Source organism: Prinia subflava, chromosome 6 (genome assembly GCF_021018805.1).
Source record: "Prinia subflava isolate CZ2003 ecotype Zambia chromosome 6, Cam_Psub_1.2, whole genome shotgun sequence".
NCBI classification, from domain to species: Eukaryota; Metazoa; Chordata; class Aves; order Passeriformes; family Cisticolidae; genus Prinia; species Prinia subflava.
In genome coordinates, this window is record NC_086252.1 from 8,255,873 (window position 1) to 8,281,523 (window position 25,651).

General features: G+C 42.1%; 1 protein-coding gene across 4 annotated transcripts in view; it reads right to left on the bottom strand.

The window, feature by feature from the left end:
• The window catches only part of SPAG16 (sperm associated antigen 16), a 362,296-nt gene that overhangs the window by 179,377 nt on the left and 157,268 nt on the right, over positions 1 to 25,651 (bottom strand). For all 4 annotated transcript variants that reach the window (XM_063400108.1, XM_063400107.1, XM_063400106.1 and 1 more), the window contains exon 11: positions 10,639 to 10,782. In XM_063400108.1, the coding sequence (XP_063256178.1) occupies positions 10,639 to 10,782 (144 nt within the window). The remainder of the gene's footprint in view (positions 1 to 10,638; positions 10,783 to 25,651) is intronic.

Here is a 25,651-nt window from a genome sequence, read left to right on the forward strand (position 1 = left end):
AATTGCTGTTCTCTAGTCAACTCTAACGCTAATGTTTGTTATTTTAACAGCTGCACTTTAGGAAAGGCTCATTTTAACAATCTAACAAACACAGATATCTCCTTAGCCACTCCACCAGAACCCTCGCAGCAGACCTGAGGGAAAATACAATTGCCTTTATTGCACAGAAGAAAGCAATAATGAACCGAGGACGTTAAAGGCATCGAGATTCTAATTGCACTCCCAGAAACACAACACGAGGGATTCTATTAAGAGAGATGTTTTGATGTGTACAACAGCTCTGAACAGAGCGAGAGCCCAGGACCAGAGCAGTGAGCTGAGACTCCCCACCCTGGAGAGATGGCAGCTCCCTCTGCAACCCCAGCTCCACAGCACTAAACGCTGATGAAGCCACAAGAAAACCTCAGCTACTCAAAACCTGAACCCACCGAAGGGAACAACAGTTCTGTTTCTCGTGGCCTAAATAAATGATCAGCAAAACTGAACTGCTTCTGGTGAGTCCCAGGCAGCAAGGAACTGGAAAGCAGGCAGATGTGCAGGAAAAGAGACCAAGAGCTCCTTTGTAGAGCAGGCAAATTTCTGCAAAACTTCCAGAGAACACACTCATGGCTTCACTGAAGCTGAACTAATAGGTTTAGAAATATCCCATTTTATTGATATTCTATAAAGAGATTTCAACTGCCTATTCTTCCACCCTTTCCCTATCAAAGTGGTATCAAGAAATTATTTTATTTCTTTCAAGTAAACACCAAATCTAATTACCCACACTGCTGATCAGAAAGTTTTCTTTCAATTTCTAAGTCAAAACAATTACATCAAAATGGTGAATTTTAACAACTAAATAAAGTTTTGTCAGAAAGATTAAACCTGACACCTGTTTCATGAAATTGATAATCGCAGTGTCTTTTCAACCTAATATCAGATTGGTTTAAAGCCCTCCAGATTAAATATGTCTGTTTTCAGGTCTAAAATTCAGATAATGGGAGAACGTAGCACACAAGATCACCACTTAGGAAAAATAATGTCATTTCTGTGTAAGGTAAGCATTCAGAACATCTGAAAACTATTTACTTTATGGGCAAGCATAACATTTAAATGATAGATTATGAAGATAAGGTAATTAAATAAGATAATACTACACAAAGTCTAGCTAACTTTTTATCCCCATTAGGATTTGTAATGCATCCAAGGTCACACATTATGGGTGTGAAGATTGAGGTCTTTTTTAAAGAGCCTTTAAAGAGATGCTTTAAAGAGGGAGGGGCAGCAAATTAATCAGTAGAAATGGCCCTGGTTTCTCAACAGGTTTTCAGTCACTGGTGCTGGAGTTCAGTGTGTAAAGCCACCTGCAACATGGATTTCCTTCCTGTAGTTATTCATGTACATGTGAACTGCTCAATTGCCAGCCGTCCCCTCCTCTCCTGCCTGCAGCTGGCCTCAGCACTGCCCTGTCCTGCTGCTCGCTGAATTATTGTAATGGAGATATTATTAGGGAATCACTGACTGAGTGGTCAGTCTTTACAGCAACTAAGAAACACAAGCCAAAGGCAGTTTTTCATTCAGATCTGGTCATTCTGGATGAAAAGTGAAGCCTATTCAGTAACCACACCATGGAATTGCACACAGTTTGCTTTTTAAAATCAATATAATGATAGACTCTTCGGGTTCCACGCAATAGGAAAATTCTTTGGTCTTTCTATTGACGAGGAAAATACTATTTTAAAGCAGAGGTAACATCCTTGGAGACCTTTCATGGCCTGAGGATGAATGTTTGTGAAGGCAAACCTTCCAGATGGCACGTGGGCTGCCACTGCAACCACCTCAGGGACAGAAGATGAGAAGCACTGGGGTAAAGCAGACAGCTGAGGATTTGGCAACAAAGAAGATCTCCAGAAACTTGGACATCTGCTGGGAAGTCCAGACTGTGTGAAGAAATTCTCCTCAGCGTGGCAGGAATAGCAGAAAAAAGCCAACTTCTAAAAAGCAAATCAGGATCTAAATCTGTAGCAAAGTTACAGTTGTGATCAGTCCATATTTTCCAAAAGTGCATTGCAGAACTCAATAAAGAAAATGAGATACAAACCCTATTTTTTCCTGACATAGATACCCACCAATAGGTAACAGAGCTCTTTCAAATGAAAATATGCTTTATGTATATATTTACATCTCAAAACCCCGCAGAGAATAACCACCAGTTCCATGTGCCAGAAGAGATTAGTATGGGTAGAAACATTTGGCTTGTGGGAGTGGGTGGAAGGGGAAAAATTTTAATCAAATCCATTACCTGGTTATTGATTTCTCTTTGCCAGACTGATCCTGTAGAATACTTATAAAGCCTTTGACATTGAGACGTTTGGCCAAAGATATTGGATTAGACTAAGCAAAAGCTGAGCTTCTCATGTAATCTCTCATATTTCATTTATATGTGATTTATTCCTTTGTCCAGCAGAGGCTTTTTATTGATAAAGATAATGAGATTGAGAATCCCAAAGGAAATCTAATGCCCACCCAAACATGTTTGTGAGGTAAAAATAGTAGGCTTTGTAAGCTTGAGAGAGAATGATGTTATGTTAAGATTGTTTCCTTGTATAAAAAGTATGAAACTTATCAAAGAGTTTGAAATAAATAAAGCTACTTTTGAAATTAAAATTTTGCTGTACTTGAAAACACCAAGCACACAGTGAACACTGCACACTGGGGAACTGACTGAAAGACTTCTGAAATAGTTTTTTCCTTGCAGAATAAATGAATACCACTTTTTTTCTTTTGTATCCTGTATTAGCTCAGTTTGATAAAACACCTTAACAGATTTCTCGACTGCTAAATATGATGTGTTACATAAAGCCAGTTAGATGACTGAAAATTAATGGTGCCACTCAAAAGAAGTTTCTTACTGCTGGCAAATTTAATATGTAATCTGGTAACTAAAGGCTTTATTGAACTATGCAGGAATTCAGCATCCTCTAAAAAATTAAACCATTATGCCTTTTCATTAAATAAGCGTTCAAAAGTCCTAAGTAGAACATACAGACTGTCTCATGTTTCTTTCATAGCTATCAAGAGTAGTAAAAGGATAAATAAACCCCATCTGTTTCTGCAGTGAGCCCTGAATTAGGTTTTAAAGACTATTTCAAAGCACAAATGAAAATAATTCTATTCCGCTGATAGCCAACAGAGACCCTTGTGATTAACCCAACTCTTACAACTCTTTTTTATGTTAATGCTTAGAGGGGAGTTGGTGGCTTTCAAGCCTCAGCCTTGTTTAATGCATAGTGTGAAACTCAGCGCATCCAACTCCAAAGCCAGCAGAGAGTGTTCTGTGGCTCACTGTCCATGGATCTTTTATTACCAATAATCTCCAAATCCCTTCCCTGGCAGGACTGGCGCTCTGGCTGGCTCAGGGGCCAGGCAGGAGGGCGAAGGCTTTCCCCTCCTCCTCCTCCTCTCTGGCTCCCAGGTGTGCACAGCAGCCCCCTGAGCAGTCTCACCCACCAGGGCGAGTTCTGCCTTGCTTCAGCTCCTCCCTCTCCAGCCACAAGGTGCAGTTAATGGAACCTTGGAATCTAAGCATCATTAAACTTCCAAGATTTCTGTGTTGTCCACAACGAATCCAGGAGTTCCCAGAAAGTGCAGACAGAACACGTCCCTGGGATGTGCTGCACATCTCCTGCCCCCCAGGCAGGTCGTGCTCAGTACTGGACTCCTCTAGAAGTGCCTGGCCAGCTGGAAGTGCACTTCAGCTGCACACAGAATGATCTGGGAGCTCCAGAGCCTGTATAGATTTTGTGGGGTTGGGCAGTAACCCCACAAAAGTGCACACAACTCTTAATGTTAGCATAGGAAAACATATAACCACACGAAGGCGATCATATGCAGTTCTTTATTTGAGAGCGCGGGGACAGAGGGGCATACAGTGCCCAAATCTTGTGCCCAAGAATACAGTCGATTTGTGATTTTTATACTTTCAAATTATACATATGTTAACTAACCTCCACTCCTAGATACTGGCTATCCTATTTCTTAGTTACTATCTTAAATCATACCTACGCTTTACCCTGGGTTCTACTTGATTTGGTTAAAACAATGCTTCTCAATTATCTCCTGGGCTGGAGTCACACTTGACTCAATTAAAACAACAATATGAAGCTAGTTGCAGAAGCTGATGTTTGTTCCAAAGCCAGGCTACGTCAAGTTCAGGCCGTGCGTCTTCTACCTTCCCCCCCTCAACTACCCGCGGTTAACTTATACAATTTTTTAACCCTCCACTATCATTAATACCAGTGGAAAAGCAATCTGGAGTGTGGCAGACAGGAGGGTCCCTGAGCATATCACTGCTGACACTACTCCATAATGGGGTTTGATGAAGCTGAATTTCCAGCCTCCTCCTGTTTCAACATCTCCAGGAGCTTCCTTTGGTTCTGCTGGCTTACATGTACAGTGTCACCTCGGTGTGACTGCTGACCCAGCCTGGGCAGTGGCTCTGAAGGACGGGTGATAAAAACCAACATTTTACCATCATTGACTCCAAACCTTTCTTAATTTCATTCTGTGGATGGATGTTTTGCAGAGCTCAAAAGAGTATGTGAAGGTCTCTAATAAGAAAGAGCCTGCATATATATTTTTAATAAGAAAGTAGCATAGTCAAATCCCACTGCTTGATGTTAAATTGCAGTTTCCACGCAGACAAATGCTGCCTCATTTCACTAAAACAAACAAACATTGGATTGTAGCAACATCTTGTAGATCCTGGAATCACAGCTTCAGCAGTGACTGTTTGTTCTGTAAATCCCCCTCGTTTCACCAAATAACTAGAGCATCAAATCTTGGAAGGCACTACATTAAACAAAATGGCATAATAGATAATTCCTGTTTCTTCTCACAGAAATAAAAATGAATTGAACAATGGCATTAAGAATTATTAAAGCACAAGGAGAAATACATTTGATGCTAGTAGAATTTTTTAAATTCTCTTGCTACTGTGACTAAGAACCTACTCTTCTCTGTATGTCATCAAGTGCTTTTCATTTGCTGAGGCTTCGTGGGCCCTGTATCATTTTAGCTACTTTAGCTACTAATAAAAGCTATTATTTGCAATTTGTAACTAAGAAAGCAGTCACTTATCTGTGGTATCAGATTTTGTGTGACTCTCTCATCCCTGCAGATGTTTCTCACCACAAGTGACACCTGAGGATATTAGGATTGCCAAGAAGATTGGTGTGGGTTGATGCACCAGCACCTGCCAGCACTGGGACACTCCTCAGCAGCACAGTCTGTGGGGAGCCCAGAGCAGCAAAGGTGGGGGATGAACAAAGAAGCAACCTTGTAATTCACCTTGATAATCAAAGCACTTGGGCTCTCAAACTACAAAGGCATGTGCACTGAGAAATTCACCAGTGGTGCCTGCACCTGCCAAGCTGTCAAGTCTCATTTTTGCTCCTCGAGGTTTCCCTCCAAGCACAGAGTTCTGTGAGATGCTGTGAGCAAGGAGCAGTGTGAGCCTGTGCCTGCTGCCTCTCATCAAACCCAGCTCCTCTCCTCTCTGGGACTGCCCTCCCTCCTGAATTCTGGCCCTTGCTCCCATCACTCCTCAGAGGTTTCTCCACATCCTCCCTCACTGTCCTGCTGGGCTTTTCAGTCTTATCCTTTTTCCACACAAAGGCATCTCTGCACAGCTTCTTCATAAATGATAAGATTAAAAAAAGAAATTAAAATAACGTAAAAAATAAAATTGGGGGCTTACTTGAGTAAGAATTAATTTCAGTTTCAAAGTTTATTCTGACTTCAATTCTCAGGAATTTGCTTTTTAAGAAGATTTTATGAAAACTTTTCTGAGAACTTTTCTGTGATAAGAAAATAACTTCCACTCTGATACAGTCTAACATGCACGATTTCATATTTATCATTATCCTGGTCCTTTTTCCCCACTCTGGCTTGTCAGCAACATTTTGGACTTGGCCTTGGGAGGCCACCAGAGTGCTCAGTTACCCCCAGCCAGCTCCCACGTGCTGCAGAATTCCTCTAAGAGCTTCTGGTGTGAATTCAAGCCCAATTTTCCAATAGCAACAGAACTTACAGAAAATCCACACAAGTAAGTGCTGTAGCAATTTTCATATAACAATAATAAATTGATAACAGTTTTGATTTCTTTCCTCAGTGACTGTGAAAGTTGCAATAGCAACAGAGAGAACAGAAACACTGCTTCTTTCTTAGGGGAACAGGACATTACAAAGGAGTTGACAATCTGACAACTCTCAGTGCAAGTTTTAAATAGCTTCAAGAACCTACAGTTTGTACTGTACTCAGAAATTCATTGTATTCCACAGAACCAGACAATGTTTGCATGCAAAGGGCTACAAATATTTTAGAAGAGTTGACCTGATTAATATTTATGAATATATTAAGGACATTACATATTGTACCAGCCCACATGAGGAGCAAGAATACAATATTTTTCTGTTCACTGGGATTTTGTCAGACATTAACACACACCTCTGCTATGCTGCAGAGCTTGATTCTTTAGCCACCCAGGAAGGCTGGTAACAAAGATGAATAAATCTAGTACATGCCATGAAATATCTTTGTGTAATTCGAGTATGGTCCTCAAAGGTACAGCATTAACATCCTCAACTTATTCTGGAAAACGGCAGAGGATGCAGATTTTTGTGTGCTATTTGAGTCACCTGGCACTCACAGGTGCACTACAGAGCTCTTCCCCAGCTCTCCAGATTCTTACCACGAAGCCTCTGTCTATGACTGTGACAGGAGACGTTCTGACTCCCTCATTCCTTCACATCTAAAAAAGGCAAGCTGCAAAACATTAAATTTTTCAACAGGGACAGGACCTCGAAACAGCTCATTCATCTGCAAAGCAGTGTTCAGCCAGACCAGAGTAAAAACACTGGTTTTTTTTGAAGTTTGACCAGGTGCCACCTGAGTTTCAAAGAAGGAAGCACTGTTCTCCTCCCTCCTCCCAGCTGCCGCACGCTGCAGATGACAGGACCTGTTTGAAGTTTCCCTTTTATTTTAAAGGCTTACGGCAATGCTTCACTCTCAGATCTGCGGGGAGCTGCTCTGCTCTCCTGGCATGCACAAAGCCAGGCTGCTGCCCTTCCTCCCCTGTCCTGGGAGCCCCTGCAGGGAGAACACGTGGGGCACCCAGACCCTTTGTGCTGACCCAGCCGCAGCCTCAGAGCCCAGCACAGTCTCCCCTCACCCTGCTTTGATCACAAGTGAAAGAGAGGTGGTTTTCAGCACAAAATCATTGTGGAATGAAGCACATTATCAGTGGGCGTGTGGGGGGGAAGACTCCTCCATCCAACAACTCTTTGCCCCTATGGCTCTGTGGTGATGCTGAAGGACACTGTGGTACATCAGTCCTGGCAAAGCTCCTAAGGACAATCCTCATTTCTGTAACGCCTGGGCCAGAGCCTAAAACACACCTTTACCTTGCTATTGCTCCTTCCTAGAACCACCTTCTCTTATTCAAGCTGTGGTGGTGAGCTCTCCTCTCCTCTCCTCTCCTCTCCTCTCCTCTCCTCTCCTCTCCTCTCCTCTCCTCTCCTCTCCTCTCCTCTCCTCTCCTCTCCTCTCCTCTCCTCTCCTCTCCTCTCCTCTCCTCTCCTCTCCTCTCCTCTCCTCTCCTCTCCTCTCCTCTCCTCTCCTCTCCTCTCCTCTCCTCTCCTCTCCTCTCCTCTCCTCTCCTCTCCTCTCCTCTCCTCTCCTCTCCTCTCCTCTCCTCTCCTCTCCTCTCCTCTCCTCCCCATGTCAGTGCTTTGTTCCAAATGTCAATTACTCTAGAGTCCACAGCTCCCTCCTCTCACCCCATGTCCACCTTCCCAAGCCCTTGCCCTTTTCTCTAGAACCTTCCACGAGGTTCGGTACCCCGTTGATCCTCAGAGATGATGTCCACCCCTTGTGTGTTCCTGCTCTCCTCCCCGTGGGTCTCCTGATTGATTGTTATACTGTACCCTCCCATTGTCCCACCCCTGTTTAAAAGCCTGTGCACCCTTTGTTCCTTGCTTAGCCTGCTCCCGACCCCCTTTGGAATAAGCTTGTTCCAGAAGCTCAGGACAGTAGAGCCTCCCTTTTCTCCATGCTGGGCTCTCGTGGCTCCTGCCCTGTTCCTCCTGATCCTGCAGCAGCTCCTGAGTGCCAACCGCAGAGCTGGCCAGGGCAGGGAGCAGAGCAGGGCTGCTGCAGAAAGTTTCTAGAAGTTTCCAGCCACCAGTGATCCTGGCAGCTTTGCCCGTGTAACACAGAGACAACCATGAGAAAGAGCCTTGCTCAAGTAATACTCTGTGAGCACCTAAAATCCCAGGGATTTCAAGCCATTTGTATGTGCAGAGGCATCAGTGAAATGCACACCACAGCTCTCCTCAAATCCTCTGTTTCCCCTCAAACCCTTAGTGCTGGGTGTGGGTTACTGCAGGATGCTGAACCAGGGGATCTGACAGCACACTCAGGTGTGCTGCACACACAGCACCAGAGGGGGAAGCTGTTCTAAACCTGATTTTACAGAGAAGAAACACAGAGCAGATGTGGTCTCACAGGGGATAAACAGGAAAGACTGTAGAACCATGGAAGTTCTACCCATGTCAACATTTAATAGCCTAGTGACACAAAAATACTTTTCTTTTCCATTCTGGGGTGAACATAATTTCAAATCTTTAAAATGGGGACAAAACTAGAAGTTATCTACATTTGACTCCAGAAAAAGAAAAAAAAAATCTATTAGAATACTTCATTTTTACTTAATTGGTTTTGCTTCCGGGAGAAACAAATATATAAAAGTGTCCTATCTTTTAAAAAAAATAAAAATATGGTTAAATGTATTCTGCCACATTATATATTTTATGCAGTAACAGAAAAAATATTTTAACAGCATTGCTTTTGAATCACTCCAGAGCATTCAGCAGGAGTCAATTTATACTGCAAGAGAATAATGATGTACCTCAACTCATTTTAATTTCAATAATTGAATGAGAAATAGGAAAGCCTATTGAAAGGACAGTATTCTGGTCAAAGACTAATGAGAAAATAGTTTTGAGGCTCTGAGTCAGCGGGTGTCATGGTAACAATGCATTATCGAAATCTGATTAGTATGCCCAGCAGCTTTATAAATGATAACATGCTCTTCTAATTGTATTTCCCTTTTCTTCCCCTGTGCTAAGTTTTATATTCACAACAGGTAAGAGGAAAAGGCAGCGTTCTGTTTATCTGCAAATTTAAACCATGTCCAGCACTCACAAACTCTGAAATCTGTCATGCAGTAATAGACAAATTTTCTTACTGCCTTAAAACAAGGAGCTAAGCCTTCCATTTCTATCCTCCTGTATTCTATGCAATTATTTAAGTTAAATATTATCCTCTTCTTTTAAATGCAATTATTTCTGAGGATATACACATGAAAAAGAGAACACGGTTAAGAACTTCTTAAGAAAAAGCTTGTTTTCCTTAGGAGAAAGTGATGCAAGAGAAGAGTAAGTGCATGTTTAATTCATCCCAGAAACTGACTCCTGGTTCTTGAGGTTTTGAAAAGTAGGAGGGGATTTTTTTGTGTTTAGAGAACTGTGTGTGCCTTTGGTAGCTCATTGCAAACTCAGAAATCAGGAGGAACCATGAAATTAAATAGGATACATTTCCTCCTCACAAAGAAGAGACCTAATATTGCTTCATAAAATAAACACAATGAAAATACAAGGTTGAAGGCTTAATAATGCTCCTTTTATAACCAAGCCTCAGGTGAATAGCCTGGCAGGCCTTTATTATATTAACAGTAAAGAACTCTATTTAAACTGCTGCCTCACAAATCTGATGCAAAATAATTTCAACATATAGAAGCTCAGCCTTATCAAATGGATTTTAGTTTTGGTAGTAAAATGGTATCCTATTTTACAACAGAAAGAAGAAAAAAATCTAATTCGTGTCTGCCCTATCTCCATGACCCTTGTAACTTAAATATTTAATTTTTATTTTCAGTGTTCGCTTTCATTTCTTAATTCAGCGTCAAATCCATGTGATGAAAGGGCAGGAAAGCTGATATTTTTATTCTCTAGGTAAACCCAAATACTCATAGTTATATGACAAATAATACGTAATACAAGAAGTCAACTTTTCAGTATCATTAATAATGGGGCTGTGTATGCCATAGTGCATGAACAGAGAGAAAATGAATACAGCAAGACCTGTAAAGCTTATTACTCCTTGTTATGTGCACTGCCACGGGGACAGAGTTGAAGACGTACAAAATACTAAAAGCAATCAGTCTTAAGTCAACACTGTGAAAGGCAGAGGAACATTTTATCTCTGTGTTTGGGAATTCAGCAGGGAGTGCAGAGTCCCCGGAGAACAGAGAGGGAGCAAAGCAGGCCAGAGAATGACTCCAAGGGTCCCTGGTTTTGCCTCACAACCTTTGTCAAGGACCCCCACCAAAGAAGAGACTGTGCAAGGGGCTCTGTATCCTGTCTTTCCTTTTCATTCCCTCTATCGCCAGTGCTGTTGGCACTCAATAAAGGTGCATTTGTTGTGTGATTAAACTCTTGTCCCCTCGAGTACATTTTGCACTCTGAGATCACACAAAGCTATCAATGAAGGAGCTCCAGGAGGAGCAGGGCCAGTTCAGGGGCTCTGGGCACTGACCTGGGCCTGAAGCAGCATCCTGAGATCCAGTCCGTGTGACCTTCCCCGACCCCCAGGATGCTCCCATCAGGGAAGGCCCAGGTCTTCCACAGGCGGTCGTCGCCTCCCGTGAGCACGATGTTCTTGCGGGGCTGTAAAGCCAAGCTGCAAGAGAAAAGAAAGGCAGGTTATGCTCTGTACCTGTCCCATTTTATGTGAAATACCTAAGAGCCATTGAACCCAGGGCAAGAGCCCCAGGAGTCTGATTCCAGATGGACTGAGCAAACTGGTCGTGCTTTCTGAGCTTGTGAGAATTCAAAATACACGCAGTGGAGATGAGCTGCTGCTACAGAAAAAACAACAGATTTCTGTGAAACCAGAATTGTTTTCACACTCTCTCGAAGTTCCACTTAACACTTGAAAAGTGCTTTGAAATACTTTTGTTATGTTCTACAAACATGCAAGAGGGTAACAAGCTGCACCAACATGATTAACTTTCCCACTTATGCAAAATAATTTCAAAAAGCACCGATGTTAGCCTGACCCTACTAGTGTAAAGGTGTAAAGTCTCCTATCACTGTGAAATAACTCAAATGATAATTACAGTCCAGGAGCTACAGTCACTGCCAGCACTTTAGAGTCCATTCACTGGGACTGGGTCAGAAAATTCATTTCAATTCTGTACTCAAAATGTGTTCCATGTTTTCATTTTTTAATACGTAGCACGCTGCGATGTAATGGAAATCATACACTTAACACGCCCCTAGACTGAAAACTCAGTTTATTTTTGATTTAGCGACTGCAGTGCAGCTCAAAATGGATCCAGGGAAGAAAATCAATCTGTTGGAAAGATAACAAGTAGTGTATTTCATATGGATTTGGTTATTTGATTTAAATCATTGTAATGCCTTACTATTTGTTGAACATCAAAAAGTTCTAGTAGTTGACTTTAGTCCCAGGAGTGGCTTATTTAGAAGATTAAATCTGGAGTTCAGAATCAAACTACAGTAATGGGGAGAGGAATCACTGCCTGTGTGTGCACCTATTTCAGCTGAGCATCGGGGCCGACAGCTCAGAGAGAAAAACATTTATTAATGCAGAATGAGAGGAGAGAGAGACAATGCTACGCACCCAAATGGGAAGAAAAGAGAGGACTTAGAAGGCACAATGTCATAAAAATCTCTTCTTTTTGTTAGTATCTTTCTCTTTCATTCAAAATATTTGATAGAATTCCTAAACCAGAACCACAGAATCTACTATACTGGGGCAAATAATTCCCTCTATCAAATCCATGCTAAAAATATATTTATGTCAACTAGAATTTCGTCAGAAAACATCTATTTTTGCAGTTTAATGCCCAGCCTAGGAGCATTCCTACAGACTCATCAGTTGAATCCATCTGCTCGAGCGAAGAGCCTGGGATTTACTCATTCTCTAGTTTCTTAGGGAAAAAACCATTTTCTATCTTTTCCTAAAGAGGATAAACTTCCTCTGCATTTATAGGAAAAAAAGAGGAGGGAACGCTGCTATTTAAATTCTCCAGAGATGCACAGAGGGCAGTTGTATCACTTAGATTGGCCACAACAGATACCTCGAAGAGCAAGAGGGGAATAGAGATAAAAGGAGAGAATTAAAGGCTGAAAGAGGGCACCAGTGGCCTGCAAATTACAGGATGAGCTGGCCCAGAGTCCCTCTAATACAGAGACCCCTGAAGCACCCAACAACCCCTCTGCTGCCATCTGCATGTGCATCCAGCTGACATTTTTCTCCTAACCTGCTCAGACCCCCTCCAGTTTTGCCCTTCTGAAACGCTCAAACTTCTGCAGCCACCAGACATTCCTGTGGAGCTTTGAGAAAATCCATAAAGTGAATTTCATACGGAAGAAAATATTTTGCTGCCCGTATGAAGGCTGCAAATTTGTTTTTCGCAGCCTTTCCATTAAATTGCAGAGCTTCTGTAAAATGCTGCTGCCGTCCAATGTTTTTCTTCCTCCATGCCATTTTTACAGGCACACAGTGAACACCGTTTAATTAACAGCAAATTTGTGACACAACTGCTGTTGAGCTGCTGCTGAGAAAGGGAAGCCCATTCATCCAAAAGGCATTCTATATGCAGCATTAATTAGGCACCCTTGTCTTCATTTCTGGCAATCCAGCATTGTATAGATTTTTGCTTCATCTCTGTTCACAGCGTCTAATTATTTCCAGCACAGAAGACTCTGGGTGGATTGGAATGGAAATCAATAATGGAACATGTCTGATAGGAACATTCGTTTTCTCCTCCTCCTCCTTTGGGATAAACTGGGATCAGTGGAGACTCAGCCAAAAAAACCCAACAAAAAACGCTCTCAGAGATTTGCTGCTGTTGAGTATATAAATACCCTTGTTTACACCACTCACTCTGGCATTATAAGACATTCTCCTCTCTTCAGCACTTGCCATGGTAGATATATAGTACTCCCAGTAATTTGCTTTCAAAACAATCATTGATTATTTTAATTTATTTTGACTGTGCCATAAATAAAAATACAGTATATTCAGATGGAAAAGACTTTCAGTCTCAGGATGTTCCCTACTTGACCACTTCACACCCAAAATCAACCTTCAGGTCAAAAAATGCTGCACCCAGAGCTGCCTGGGGAACATCAGCTGGGTGTTTAAGACAGCCACTAACTTGAGGGAGGGCAGATCTCAGATCCATGTGGAGGAAAACTCCCTGGCACCAGGGTTTCTGAAGCACTGGAACCAACGTGGCATCATCAGCCTGCTCTCCCAGCTCTCAGCACACCCTCAGGTAGATGAGTTCCATCATGGTCAGGAGAGGGACTGGTCATTGCAGACACAAAACTGACACTGCTTGTACGTGAAATAAAAACCAAACCTAAACTGTCTCAAAGTTAAACACTCAGAGAATGAAAAATGCAAAATTAATGATCGGCTGAGTACTCCTAAGTGACTTATCCAGCCTCACACAGTTTCTCTGTGGCAGAAACAAGGACAAAATCCAGTTTTCTGTGGTTTCACACACAGGATTTATGCAGAAAAGTATGTTCTCAATATAGACAGCATTCAGCTGCCAAATTCTAATACAGCATTGTACTGGATATTGCTTGTGATACATAATTTTTAGAACTTCATGATTTGATCAAATTTATTTGCATTCCCAGGTACTGGCAAAGAGGTTTCTTGTCAATGCCAGTAGCTGCTTTCAGACCAGAAAGCTCTTCTGCTGCATTTTTTGCTCCAAAATATGAGAGTAGCAGAGTTCCTGCAAGATTAAAAAAAAACCCAAATGCATTTTTCCTAGTGACATAAAGATTTCAACCAACATTTCCTTACATAAAAATTTAGCCTTGCTCACCCTACCTAACACAGGAAATTTGGGACTGTGAAGTTACATTTGGGTGAAGTTACAACTGGCTGAAAACCTTGGTTTTATAGTGGAAACTGCTGGGAAATTGCTGATATTTCTTTCTCTGCCATCAGGGTGGGTTTTGGAGGCAAGGACACAACATGCACTGAATTCCAGAGGATGGATACTGGTTACAGCCTCGGACAAGGACAAATATATATAAATAAGAGGGCATCAACAGCCCTACTGAAATCAGTGATATTGTTCACATGCACATACTTCATTATTTTGCTGGGCTGCGCCCTAAAAACCTACAGAGTTTATAAAAGCCAAAATTTTATTCCAAGCCCGATTTTGCTGGACATGAGCCAGTTGTGCTGAGACAAAGGACAAAGTGGCAGAGCATTGGGGACAGTTTCTGTGGCAGTGGAAGTGTGAAATGCAGAACCTGAACCAGCTTGTCCCTCCTCTGAGCTGCCACCCAGCCTGGGCGCAGGGATGGCCGCTGGCTGTGTGGGGATGGCCACTGCTCCCTCAGCCCTCGCTCCTGCTGATGCCTTCAGTTTTAGTTTTCATGTTTTTCAGATTCTCTGCTGCCCAGGGGTGTGGTTCTGAGCCTCACATCTAGTGTTAATAAGCTCTCTTCACAGAGTAGGTTGACAAAACAAATCCTTTTCCAGATGGAGACCAAGGACAATGGTTACAAGTTTCAGGCCCAAAAGCACAAACAATGCTGGACTGAAGGGAGGAACAAGAAGGATGAGATCTCACAACCCAAAGCTGTAATTGGACAATTAAACTCCAATATGCAAATGGACCAAAACTTACGAAAGTGTCGGACCTCGTGACTGGCCATCCATTTTGTGACCATTTTGGGTCCATTTTGAGTCCACCCTGGGTGTAGCCCTGGCCAGGCTCTTGTCCTGCCCAAGGTGTATCCTGAAGGCCTTTCAATAAATCCGTGCATTATTCTCCAGCTCTGCCCAGTCTCTGTTCCAGGTCAGCCTTCCCCAGCACCACTGGGATCTCACTGCGAACAGGCTCAGCCCTCACGTTTATCACAGAAAACGAGCGGGGCCCACACGCAGCAGCCCAAGGGGGGCGCAGCCATTTTCCCCTCACACGCCTGAGGGCTGGCAGCGGCAGCCGAGGCAATTCCCTCGCTTCCAGAGGGGACAGGAATGACAGAAAACACAGAGATCCCCCTTAGGCTGCAGCACATCGCTTATTTCACCCTCACCTTCATGGGGGTGAGGAAAACCAAGGTGAACCCCACAGCCCCAGGGAGCGCCTCGGCCGCACGGAGAGGCCTCGGGGCAAGCAGGCCAAAGAAAGGGAACAGACTGCCAGAAAAACGCTCTCGGCTAAGAGTAACCTGCCAAGAAATTAAAGCTAATCACAGCACAACAGCCTCATCAATCGTTTCGCCTGTTACAACTCATTCTAACACGCCTTCTTTGAACATCCTCTATTACAGTCATTTCTACCGCCTTTTTTTAATCTTGGCTTGAGTTACCTGATCTCACCTGACAGCATTCTTCAGTTATAATTATAACCCTGACATTTAATTCAGGCTTTTATTATGCAACTGTAGCATAACTGAATAGCTTGCATTCCTGTTGGAGGTCTTAAAATTTATCTTTTCTTGACAAAATAGAAGAGGGAGAATGCTTTCAGTAGAGAAAATATGAGCTAAAACAGACCCCCCCCCCCAAAAAAAAAAAAGGATAAAGCAAAAACAAAACGAACAAAAGAAAAACCCAACTCAACCAAAACCAAACAAAGCAATAAAAAGAAACAAACCCAAATCATAAAAGAGCGTAAAAAGGGGAAAACACTCAGAGCACAAAGCTCCTACCTTTTGTTTCATTTATGTAACTGCCCATCTGGATGTAATAGATCTCAGTCACAGCAGTGCTTTAAAAATGCTTCCAATATGCTTAAAAAACAACCCCTGTCCTGTCTGGTGAAATTCCTGGCTGCTTCCCAAGCTCCTATGACTCAGGATTTGGGAGGGAGAAAACTTGCTAGAATCTCAACATACCTGAAGTTAACTTCCAGACTGCCCAGCAGACCTTGGTACACACTAGAAATAATGAGAAAAGAGTCTTCCAGAGACTTGAACTTGTATCTCCAGAGGCTGAGCAGCTTCCACATTCACAGTCAAGTTTATGTACTTATTCTAGTCCCCATGCACACAGAATCTTCACTCTCAGCTGCAGAGCAAACATATTTATTCCTGTAAAGGGGAATAAATTCACACACTTTCTGACTTGGCAAACCCAGTTCTCCTCTCAAAATGAAAAACTTCAGGAAATGGACTATCCCTACTATATAAAGTGCCTCCAAAAATAATTGTAATAAACACATCACTGTAAGTATCTGATCCAAACACAGTTGTGATAAATTCAGAACATCCATTTTGTGGTGTTCTCTGATCACCTCCTGTTTATCTACTCCATGTGCAATTATCAAAATGCATCAATTTGCATTAACCGAGTGTTACAACCTACCCAGGTTTTACTGCATTAGATCTGACTGTGCACATGCCGTGCCAATATAAACTCATCTTCCTCTCAACAACAAAGTTTGGCCCTGGATCAAATCTGAGAAAAAGTCAAAACTACGCTGTTTATTTGCATGTGTTTTCAGAGGTCTCATCCTTTAAAGACACATGCATACTCCTGAATTATGCAGTACCAGGAGCACTGCCAATTTCACAGCATATTAACTTAAAAACATCTATAATCCTGTTTAAGATTGAGTCCTTAATCACATCAGAGCAAGAGGATTTTTCTAGAACCTGTGCAATAATATATGCAGAGTGTTTATGTCATTTTAATCTCATGTACTGTAAACCTCTGCACTCGAACATTGAGCTTTTTATCTAGAATGCCTGTAAATAACAACAGCCATGAATCTAAATTACTTCTTAGAGAATCTTTACTTATTCATTCCTTTGATTGTGCTTACAAGGTTGTTGATAATTACTGCTGGCCACAGGGAAAAAAAATCACTTAGTCTACAGCATCAGCTGTTACACATTACAGAAACAGCTCCCTTCTAACCTGCCTTAAACCAGAGCAGCAGGCAAGGAACAAACCACTTTCCTCCACACAGAAGAACCACTTTTTATTTTCAGTGCAAGATCTAGGGGTGGGGTTTGGCTCGATTTTTAAATTTATTTAAATTGTCATAAAGTTTAGATGCTGGCAAAACTGTGACCAGTACAAGAGACAGACTGCATAGTTGAGGTATTTTTGGTAAGACTGATGGTGCTGCTAAAGAAACCAACAAACTCAGGAGTTGCTCACTGTGACTGTAGCACACAAGCCCTTATTTAATATGTATTTGAATCAATTTTTCAAGCTTAGTCAACTTATTAGGTAAGCAGCATACTTTAGGGAGAAATAATTAAGCCAAAAGCAAAAAGAATGAGAGCAGCAACAAACAAGTAGATGCAATTAAAAAGTTAAAACATCGACATCCTTTCCTAATAGCTTTCCTCTGGAGTGAAAGCTGCGCTTCCGTGCCTGAAATGATTTATGGCATGATTCACACTGCCCGTCACTCACCTTTTACTATCCCTTTATGAAAAATGCTGCATCACTTCCTTTGGTGAAAGGCAGCCCCCTAGGAGTGTGAAATCACAGCATCCAAAATAGCTCTGAAGCGAGATCAGCTCGGATGTGCAGCCCCTGGAAGGCAGCTCCAGAAGGGATCGCGGCTCTCGGGACAGCTCTCCAGAGCAGCAGGGAGAGACACAGAAAAGCAGGGTCGGGGCAAAGCTTGGCAAAGGAAATTCCCCGGTGGGTCTGCACCTCTGCTTGTGAGCTGCTTCACGGGCAGAGAAGCAAAGGGAAAGGCAGTGTTGGCAAACTTGGCTAAAACTTTCCCTCCTCGATACATCCCTCCTTTTTTGTCCTGAGCGTTGGGTACTTGTTGGGTAGAGGGATAATGGCTGGGCTTCCTTTGGAATGAAACAGAGTGCTTTTCTGAAAGGCTATTCCAGCTTGAAAAGATGAAGATTGCTTTCACAAAAGCTTCTACCTGTGGCCTAGTTTGAATTAGTTTCCATCATTACTGTTGGCAATTCCCGGGCTTCTGTTGCATGGCAGCTTTTTCACAGATGATTAGGAGCGGTGTTGTGGTGTAAAAGAGTTTGGAAGAAAAAGTACTTGAAACTTACCAGTTGGTAAATTCAGTTGAATTATCAAGGTTGATAAAGGAAGATATTTAAACATATAATTTGCAATTGGAGCATCAAACGAACTCAGATTTCTAAATGAATAAGAAATCAAAGCATTACCTTGTCACGGTCAGTTTTCTGCCAGTGTTTTTTCCTCACTTTTGGAGGCAGAGAAGGGTTTAATGCTCTGTGCTTTATTTCACTATGGTAATGCTGAAAAATGCTTCCATCAACAGAATTAATGGAAATTCTTGTGGGAAGAAAGTTACATAAATAAATAGTTTCATCGAAGTTAGGACTAAGAGGCAAAGTCAGCAGCCATGAATCACGTTCTTCCTCTGGTGATCTCCATAACCAGGTGTATGTGGACGAGAGAGAAATGGATTTTGGGCTCAGAAATTCAGAAATTCTCAGAAGTTCATGATCCCAAGTAGCTGCAGCCCCACGGGGTGGGCAGCTTTTCCCACTTAAAGCAGCCATTCCCCTTTTTCAGCATATTTCAAGAGAAAAATTTTCAAGCTCGTTATTCTACTCTCATCTCCTGCACAGAATTACAGGCACGTGCTAAAAGGCATCACCTCGTCCACCTTGGACTGAGGAAGGGACACTCAGATTCGTGTAGCTTCTCCTTAAAAGCAGGTTCTACAAGGCTTCTTCTGGGGTTCAGGCTTCAAAAAAATGTTTTATAAAACACAACCCTCATCACTGTGACTGGAAATAGCAAACATTTCCCCTAATCTTCACTCAGGAATATGAAGAAAATTCCCCTCTGCCTTTTGCCTTAAACACTTTGATATATCAGGTGGTTGTTACTAACATGATTTAACTTAGGCAGACTCAATTCCGTGAGTGATGCAGTTTTCCAGAGGCTTTTTAGAAGTCATAACCAAATGTGGATACAGCACGTCAACTCAGACCTCACCAGCCCTAATTTGGAGTAATTACCCAACATTACAGACACAGCATCCCTCTTCACACATTCCAGAATTAAATTTCCTTAGTTTACAACCTCTTTTTCCTCTTAACAGGTATTGCCTGTCTTGAATTTGTGTGTCTTAATTCTTTCTCCTAAATATATCACATGGCACTTCACTTAATTCGAGTTCATCTTGCTGATTTCAGACTGTCTCTGCAATTTGCCAAGTTTATTTTGAATTCTGATCTGATACAGAGAAGCATTTTCAGATCTTCACAGCTTGGTGTCATCTGCATACTTTATAAGCTACTCTGTATTCCGTCCTCCTCACTGCTAATGAAAACACTGAACAGAACTGATTTCCTAAGCAAATTCCCAAACTGAAAGGCAGCCTGTGGAGTACAACCAAAAAGTTCCTGGCCCAAACCACTACATTGGTTTGTACTAAAATTCACCCTTTAGAATGGAAGACAATGCTTTTTTAAACCCTAAGTACAGGAAAAGCCACCATTTCCTCTGCTAAATCGTTGTGATAGTTAATTATTCTGGTTTAATTTTGTAGAATTTTACTTTAAAATCAGACCAGCTGCATATTAAACTCTAGTTACTATATCAGAGAAAATATCCATGGAAAACATTGACTTAGAGAATTATAGCCTGACTCTTCCACATTCTACCACGTCGTTCCTTAGACCTCCTCTGGATTAAACCTCACAGGCAGTAGGAGGTTAAGGATTTCTGAATATTTGGTGAAACTTGTACAAATCAAGGCTGTTTTAGGAGAATCAAGTCATATTTTTGTTTGCAGTTCCTGGCTCTGGTATGGAATTATGTACAATCACTCACAGAAAATTATTTCCCTCTTGGGCAAAGCCAAGCCCTTGGAGACCATGGGATTTCTAGAATGTTTGCTACACAATATTTGGCAAATTCTCTTCCCATCTTTCCTCCCCATTTGCTGTCGATAGGCATTACAGGGAAGCAAGCAGAAAGCAAAGCTCTTCAAAACTGGAAAACAACCATGGAGAGGCCCAGATCCACATAACTTTATGAAAATTAGAAATAGGTCTCAGAATTTCCTTCAACTTCCAGTGTGCAGAGACAAAAAGAAGTTGGAATAGGAGAAATAAGAGACTCTTATTGGGGAACACTCCCAGAGGCAAAAAAAAAAAAAAAGCTGAAGACATATTCCAAATGTTGTTACTTAGAGATTTACATTTCAACAAAGCCCTGAAAATATTTCTCGTAATGAGCAATAACTACACATAGAATAATCTTCATGTTGACTCTCCCAGCTGCTACATATTCCTTTACCTCTTACTAGAGCAAAAAAATTGTAACATACCAGCCCCTGGAAATGCTTAAGTAAAGTAGTTCTAGCCTTTATAAAGATGCATTAAAGAACACTGACAGAAGAGTCTGGAATAATAAAAACACTTACATATAAAAATGATTGCTGGTACTCAGGAGTTTCTCTGATACCTGTGGGAGCCTTAAAGCCAAGTTGCAGGAGTTATCTGAAAGGAGTTACCTGAAAGGTGTCTTCATTCTGTTGAAAATGTAATGTTTTTCATGACTTACTGATATCTACAAAACAAACCCCTGAAGACTCAAAGTCGTGCAAGCTACAAAATTTCAATTCAAAGCATATTTGGAACAAAATGCCTTTTCCTGAGTTATATCCAAATAAAAATGATGAGATTCCAGATTTCAGTTTTTCACCTTTGTTGGCATTTTCACCATCTGTTGCCATTGGCACCACCTCCTGCCTTTTACAGACCCCAGATTCATATTCCAAAGTGGTTCTAAATCTTAGGATGGTCCCAACATCCTAAACGTTCTGCTGTGCCGTGGATTTAGCCTATTAAAAGCTGCTGGCTGCTGTCAGCCAAGAGTCAGAGCGTATCCAGAGCTGGGACCCGCCAGGATCATGGAGGGAACCTGGCCCTGCCCAGGACACCCCAACAATCCCACCCTGTGCCTGACAGCGTTGTCCAGATGCTCCTGGAGCTCTGGCAGCTGTGGGGCTGTGATCATTCCCTGGGGAACCTGTCCAGTGCCTGACCACCCAGCCCTTCCATAAACCTCCTGGAACACACGACAACACTACCAAGACTTTCCAACCCTCCCCATGACCACTTTGTTTGGTGGAGTTGTCCCTGCTGAACATCCCAACTCCTGCAAAGACAACATTTGTGAAACCCACAGAACCATGCACACAGCTACAGCAGCGTTAACCTCGAGGGCTGCCACTGATCCTGCTTCCAAATGAGTCTTCATTCTTCACACTGGGTATAGCGAGGGATAAAGATCAGTCCCAACAAATACAGACTTCTAGAGCAAAACAGAGTCCTGCTTCCAGAGCAGGAACAAGAGGGACAACACTGCTGCGAGACTTCAAGTCATCACTGCCATGGAAAGAAACGTAGAGCCCATTTATAAACAGTTCTATGGTTTCCTCATGTCCTGTATGAGACTCAACAAAGCTGAAAACACCTCAGCTTCATTTTGCCACGACCACTTTGTGTCCCACTGCACGTGCATCACGCGCCCGTTTATGAAGGAGAAAAAGCCCATATTCCTCAATTTTGGCCTGGAGACAAATACTAGTCCAGAGAAAGTGAAGGATCTCTGAGAATCTCACCAAATACTACCAAAACCAGAGATTAACATGTCTAAAGTCAATCTGTTACACATTAAACATTAGTGTTTCATTTAAGATTCCAGAGAGCTATGAATGAGGAGGGTGCCTGCTTACTGTTGACATGAGAGAGACCAGACTCACAGCATGTGTTGTTATCACACCATCTATTCTGTAAAAAGTTAAAGTCTTAGAGAAAGTGGTGGATGAACTGGGGCAGCACAGCTTGCACTGATCAGCCAGCAAAGCCTCACAGACAGACCTGTGAGGTTTGGTTCTGCTAAAGCACAGGTGTGAAGCACAAATCAAACCAGAGTTTCCTTTGGAGGGTAAGCACACCTGCACTGCCACCAAGGCAGTGGCTATTTAGTGACCAGGATTTGGTGTGCTGGGGATGGAAGGCTGCCAACAGCTGCTGCAGAGATGGAATCTCTGGATGAAATGTTGGGATGCTCATTGGTTTGATGCCTTCAGTATCAGCGTTCATATTTTTCAGATTTTGTACTGCATTAGTGTATAACTCTAAACTTCATATAAAGTGGTTTTCCTCACAGCTTGGTTAGACAAAGCAATCCTCCAGCCCAAGAACCATGGTCACTATTGCAGCTTCAGGCCCCGGAAGTATAAACAGCAGTGGATTGAGGAGAGCAAACTGGGAGGATGGGACTCCGTAACCTGAAGCTGTAATTGGACAATTAACCCCAATATACAAATGGACCAAAACCTATAAAAGTGTGAAAACTCCTGACTCAGGGTCCACAGTGTAGCCTCAGCCAGGCTCTTGTGCTGCCCAAAGGGCGTCCTTTGAAGGCCTTTTAATAAATCCCTCCTTTATTCCTGTAACACTGTCTAGCCTCTGCTCTAGGCAGCCTCTGCAGGCATCAGGTTACCTGCACAGGTGATGACAACCCTGAACTTTCCAGCAGTACCTCTGGGTGTGACACCTGCAGAAAGACCATACAAGTTGTTTGCTGGGGCTTTTTCCTCTTTAAGTACAAGCTCAAGTTCCTCTAAACTCAAAATATTGGAGTATTTAGGACCACTAAAAATAACCTCTTTGTACTAACTAAAACTCAGCAATTTGAAAGCCAATCCTTAATCAGCTTTACCAGAATAGGTGATCGAGTGTGGTTGCACGTGGCTCTCCCAACATGTGCAACTCCCAAAATTCTAATTTTAACATCTGTACAACACCATTTCCATCTGACCAATACACACTGCAGACCAAACCCCCCATGATGCCTAATGGAGCTCACTGTTGCTGCAAATTTAAGAACTGCTAGGAAGCAGAGAGTGCAACAGAACTCCAGAGTCTATTTGTCATAGGAAAAACAATCATCAATATGGTAATTGCAGAAGTGCAAAATGCACTTTAAAGACCAATGCTGGTAATTTTTTTATTCCATGGAGTAGGAAGACTAATGAGGCACAGCTTAGATTAGTTTAGGGTAATCCTAAAAGCAGTAAATAATGCTTGCTGTGTAAGTACTTTAAAGCAGACTGCATAAAGTGAAAACCAGACAAGATTCCACTCTGATGTTACAGATGCAGAACAGAGGAATTTAAATCACCATTAAATGGACTATTTTTATTACCATCAAATTTGGCAGAATACTTCACATCACATTAACTCCAATTTTAATACATTCCATTTTCTAATTTAAAAAATCCAATGGTTTTGGGTTTTTTTTTTTTTAATTACAAATAATAATGTCCACTGGACAGAAACACAGAGTTTTAGGGGTGCTACTCAATAAAGCTGTCATCATGTAAAAGGAGCCTCTTTTCTTCTCCTGCCTTGTGGAGTTTAAAAGGCAGCAACTTCAGCATGAACAGCTTAAGCTCTTTGGCAACAGTGCAGACAAGAAGTCCCCAGAGTGCTGAGGTGGAGTCTGGGGCAGTCCGTGGTTCTCCAGCTCAGCTCCCAAAGCCCAGGAAGAGGCACCTGAGCTCTCTCTGGAATTCATAACACCAGAAAGGACACACTGAACTCCTTTCTTCCACAGGCCACACCAAGAATGTACAAAGGAACATCCAGAGCCAACTCCAGGGTTCAGTTTTGCAGAACTGTGTGGCTTGGAAAAGGAACCAATTCCCGTAGTGCTGTGCTGTCACACAGGCACACCTTTAACGTGCAGCACCCGCCCTGGAACGGGCTCCTCTCCAGCTCTGCTCCAACACACTCATTTTTATCCACCCGAATCGTTTCCTAATGATCTTCAAGGTCCCCTCCAATCTTTCTCTGACTCTCTGGTTCCAGCTCCAGAGTGACCAGCTTTCAAAGGGCTGTTTGGCATTTCTCCACATCCCAACATATTATTTTCCTCTGCGTGTAACACGGATAGAATTCTGTGGTGTTCACGCCTGAATCCTCCCAGCCAGGTGTTAAAGTTAAGGTAATCAATGGAAATCCTTTCTTCATTTAATGAGGCTTGCACAGAGAATTGCTTAGAAGAAAAAAAAATACCATTAAAGTTCATGGGAATTTGGAGTGACTTAGTATTTCAGCATACAGCACTGTGCAAACAGTTGCTTAATGTGCTTGATTCTCCCTCTGTAAATGCCACTGATCAGCTGTGTGTGTCTTCCAGCAGGGAAAAAGGAAACAATACCCCGTGTGCCATTCCATGAAATAGCTGCACTCCCAGTAATAAAACAGGGATTTATAGAAACATCTACTTTAAACTGTTTTTAAAGCTCCTGAAATATATGGGGTCTGGTTTATTTTACCCCTGCAAACCTGTGCAAATCAATGCACTCTGGCCGTTAAGGCTTTACTAAGTAAGAAAATGCAAAAGACAGCTGTACCAAAATATATCAGTCTGTTAAACCACACCTAAAATCTCTCTTAAAAATCGTAAACAAAGCAGATATTACATTTGTACATGCGTATAAAACAGCAGGGCTTTATAATGCTCTATTTAATACTTAATCCTGCACATATAACAAGCAGAGTAGAGGTATTTGGGCTCTTTCTACAAATGTTAGTATTCCAGATAAGAGCAAATATGGAAGAACATGGATAATTGAAGGGGATATAGAAACAGAGTGTGACTGTGCTGCTTTAAAATATGATCCTGAATTGTGCTTTAAGTTCTGGCTGGAAAGAAGTCAAAAGCTTAAGTTATGTGCATAACTTCATACACACAATTAGCCTCACAAAGCAGAGCTGGACATCGAACTACACCGATTTCTTTTGGTGTTAGGAGGATTAATTACATTCTTCAGCTTAATTACTTCCTTGTGTACTCATGTCACTTGTGCAGAGAGCAGCTGATACCAACCCCACCACTCAAGAGCCCCCATTCCCCATTCCTATCCAGTCACAAGATATTCCAGGTGTTGTCTGAGTCGTACAAAGTGAAGGAAAAAAGAGACATTTTATGAACCTGGAAAATTATTCATCTTGCCCTTGTTATTGTGTGTGTGTTTATATATTAGAAGAGCTTGCTATTGCAGCTGGCCTTCATATTTCTATATAATAAAGTAGAATATTGAGAACGAGTATCTGCGTAATTAGCACATCAATCATGTCGCTCCTTAATATAAAGCAAGTATTAATTCACTTCTCCACAGATCCCCTCACCATAACTAACACAAATTATTAATTAGCTAACCACAAGCAAAAAAAAAACACCAAAAAAAAAAAAGGCAGGAAACCACTGGAGGTACAGAAAGTCCAGCAGTTACAGCCCAGGTGTGGTAGGGAATTTGCCTAGCATTTCTCAGACACGCAGCTTAAAAATTGAAATCTCTTTGTTCATATCCACACTGCACACAACGTGTATAAATGTATTTTTCATAATACTTATAGCCAGAGACAGCAAGGGAAGACCATCCTGCCAGATTTTCCCCACACTTGTTTAGAGGCCATAAGAACCTCAAGAGATTATTCTAGAGCTGAAAACTGGATGACATGCTGAGACATTTCCCTCT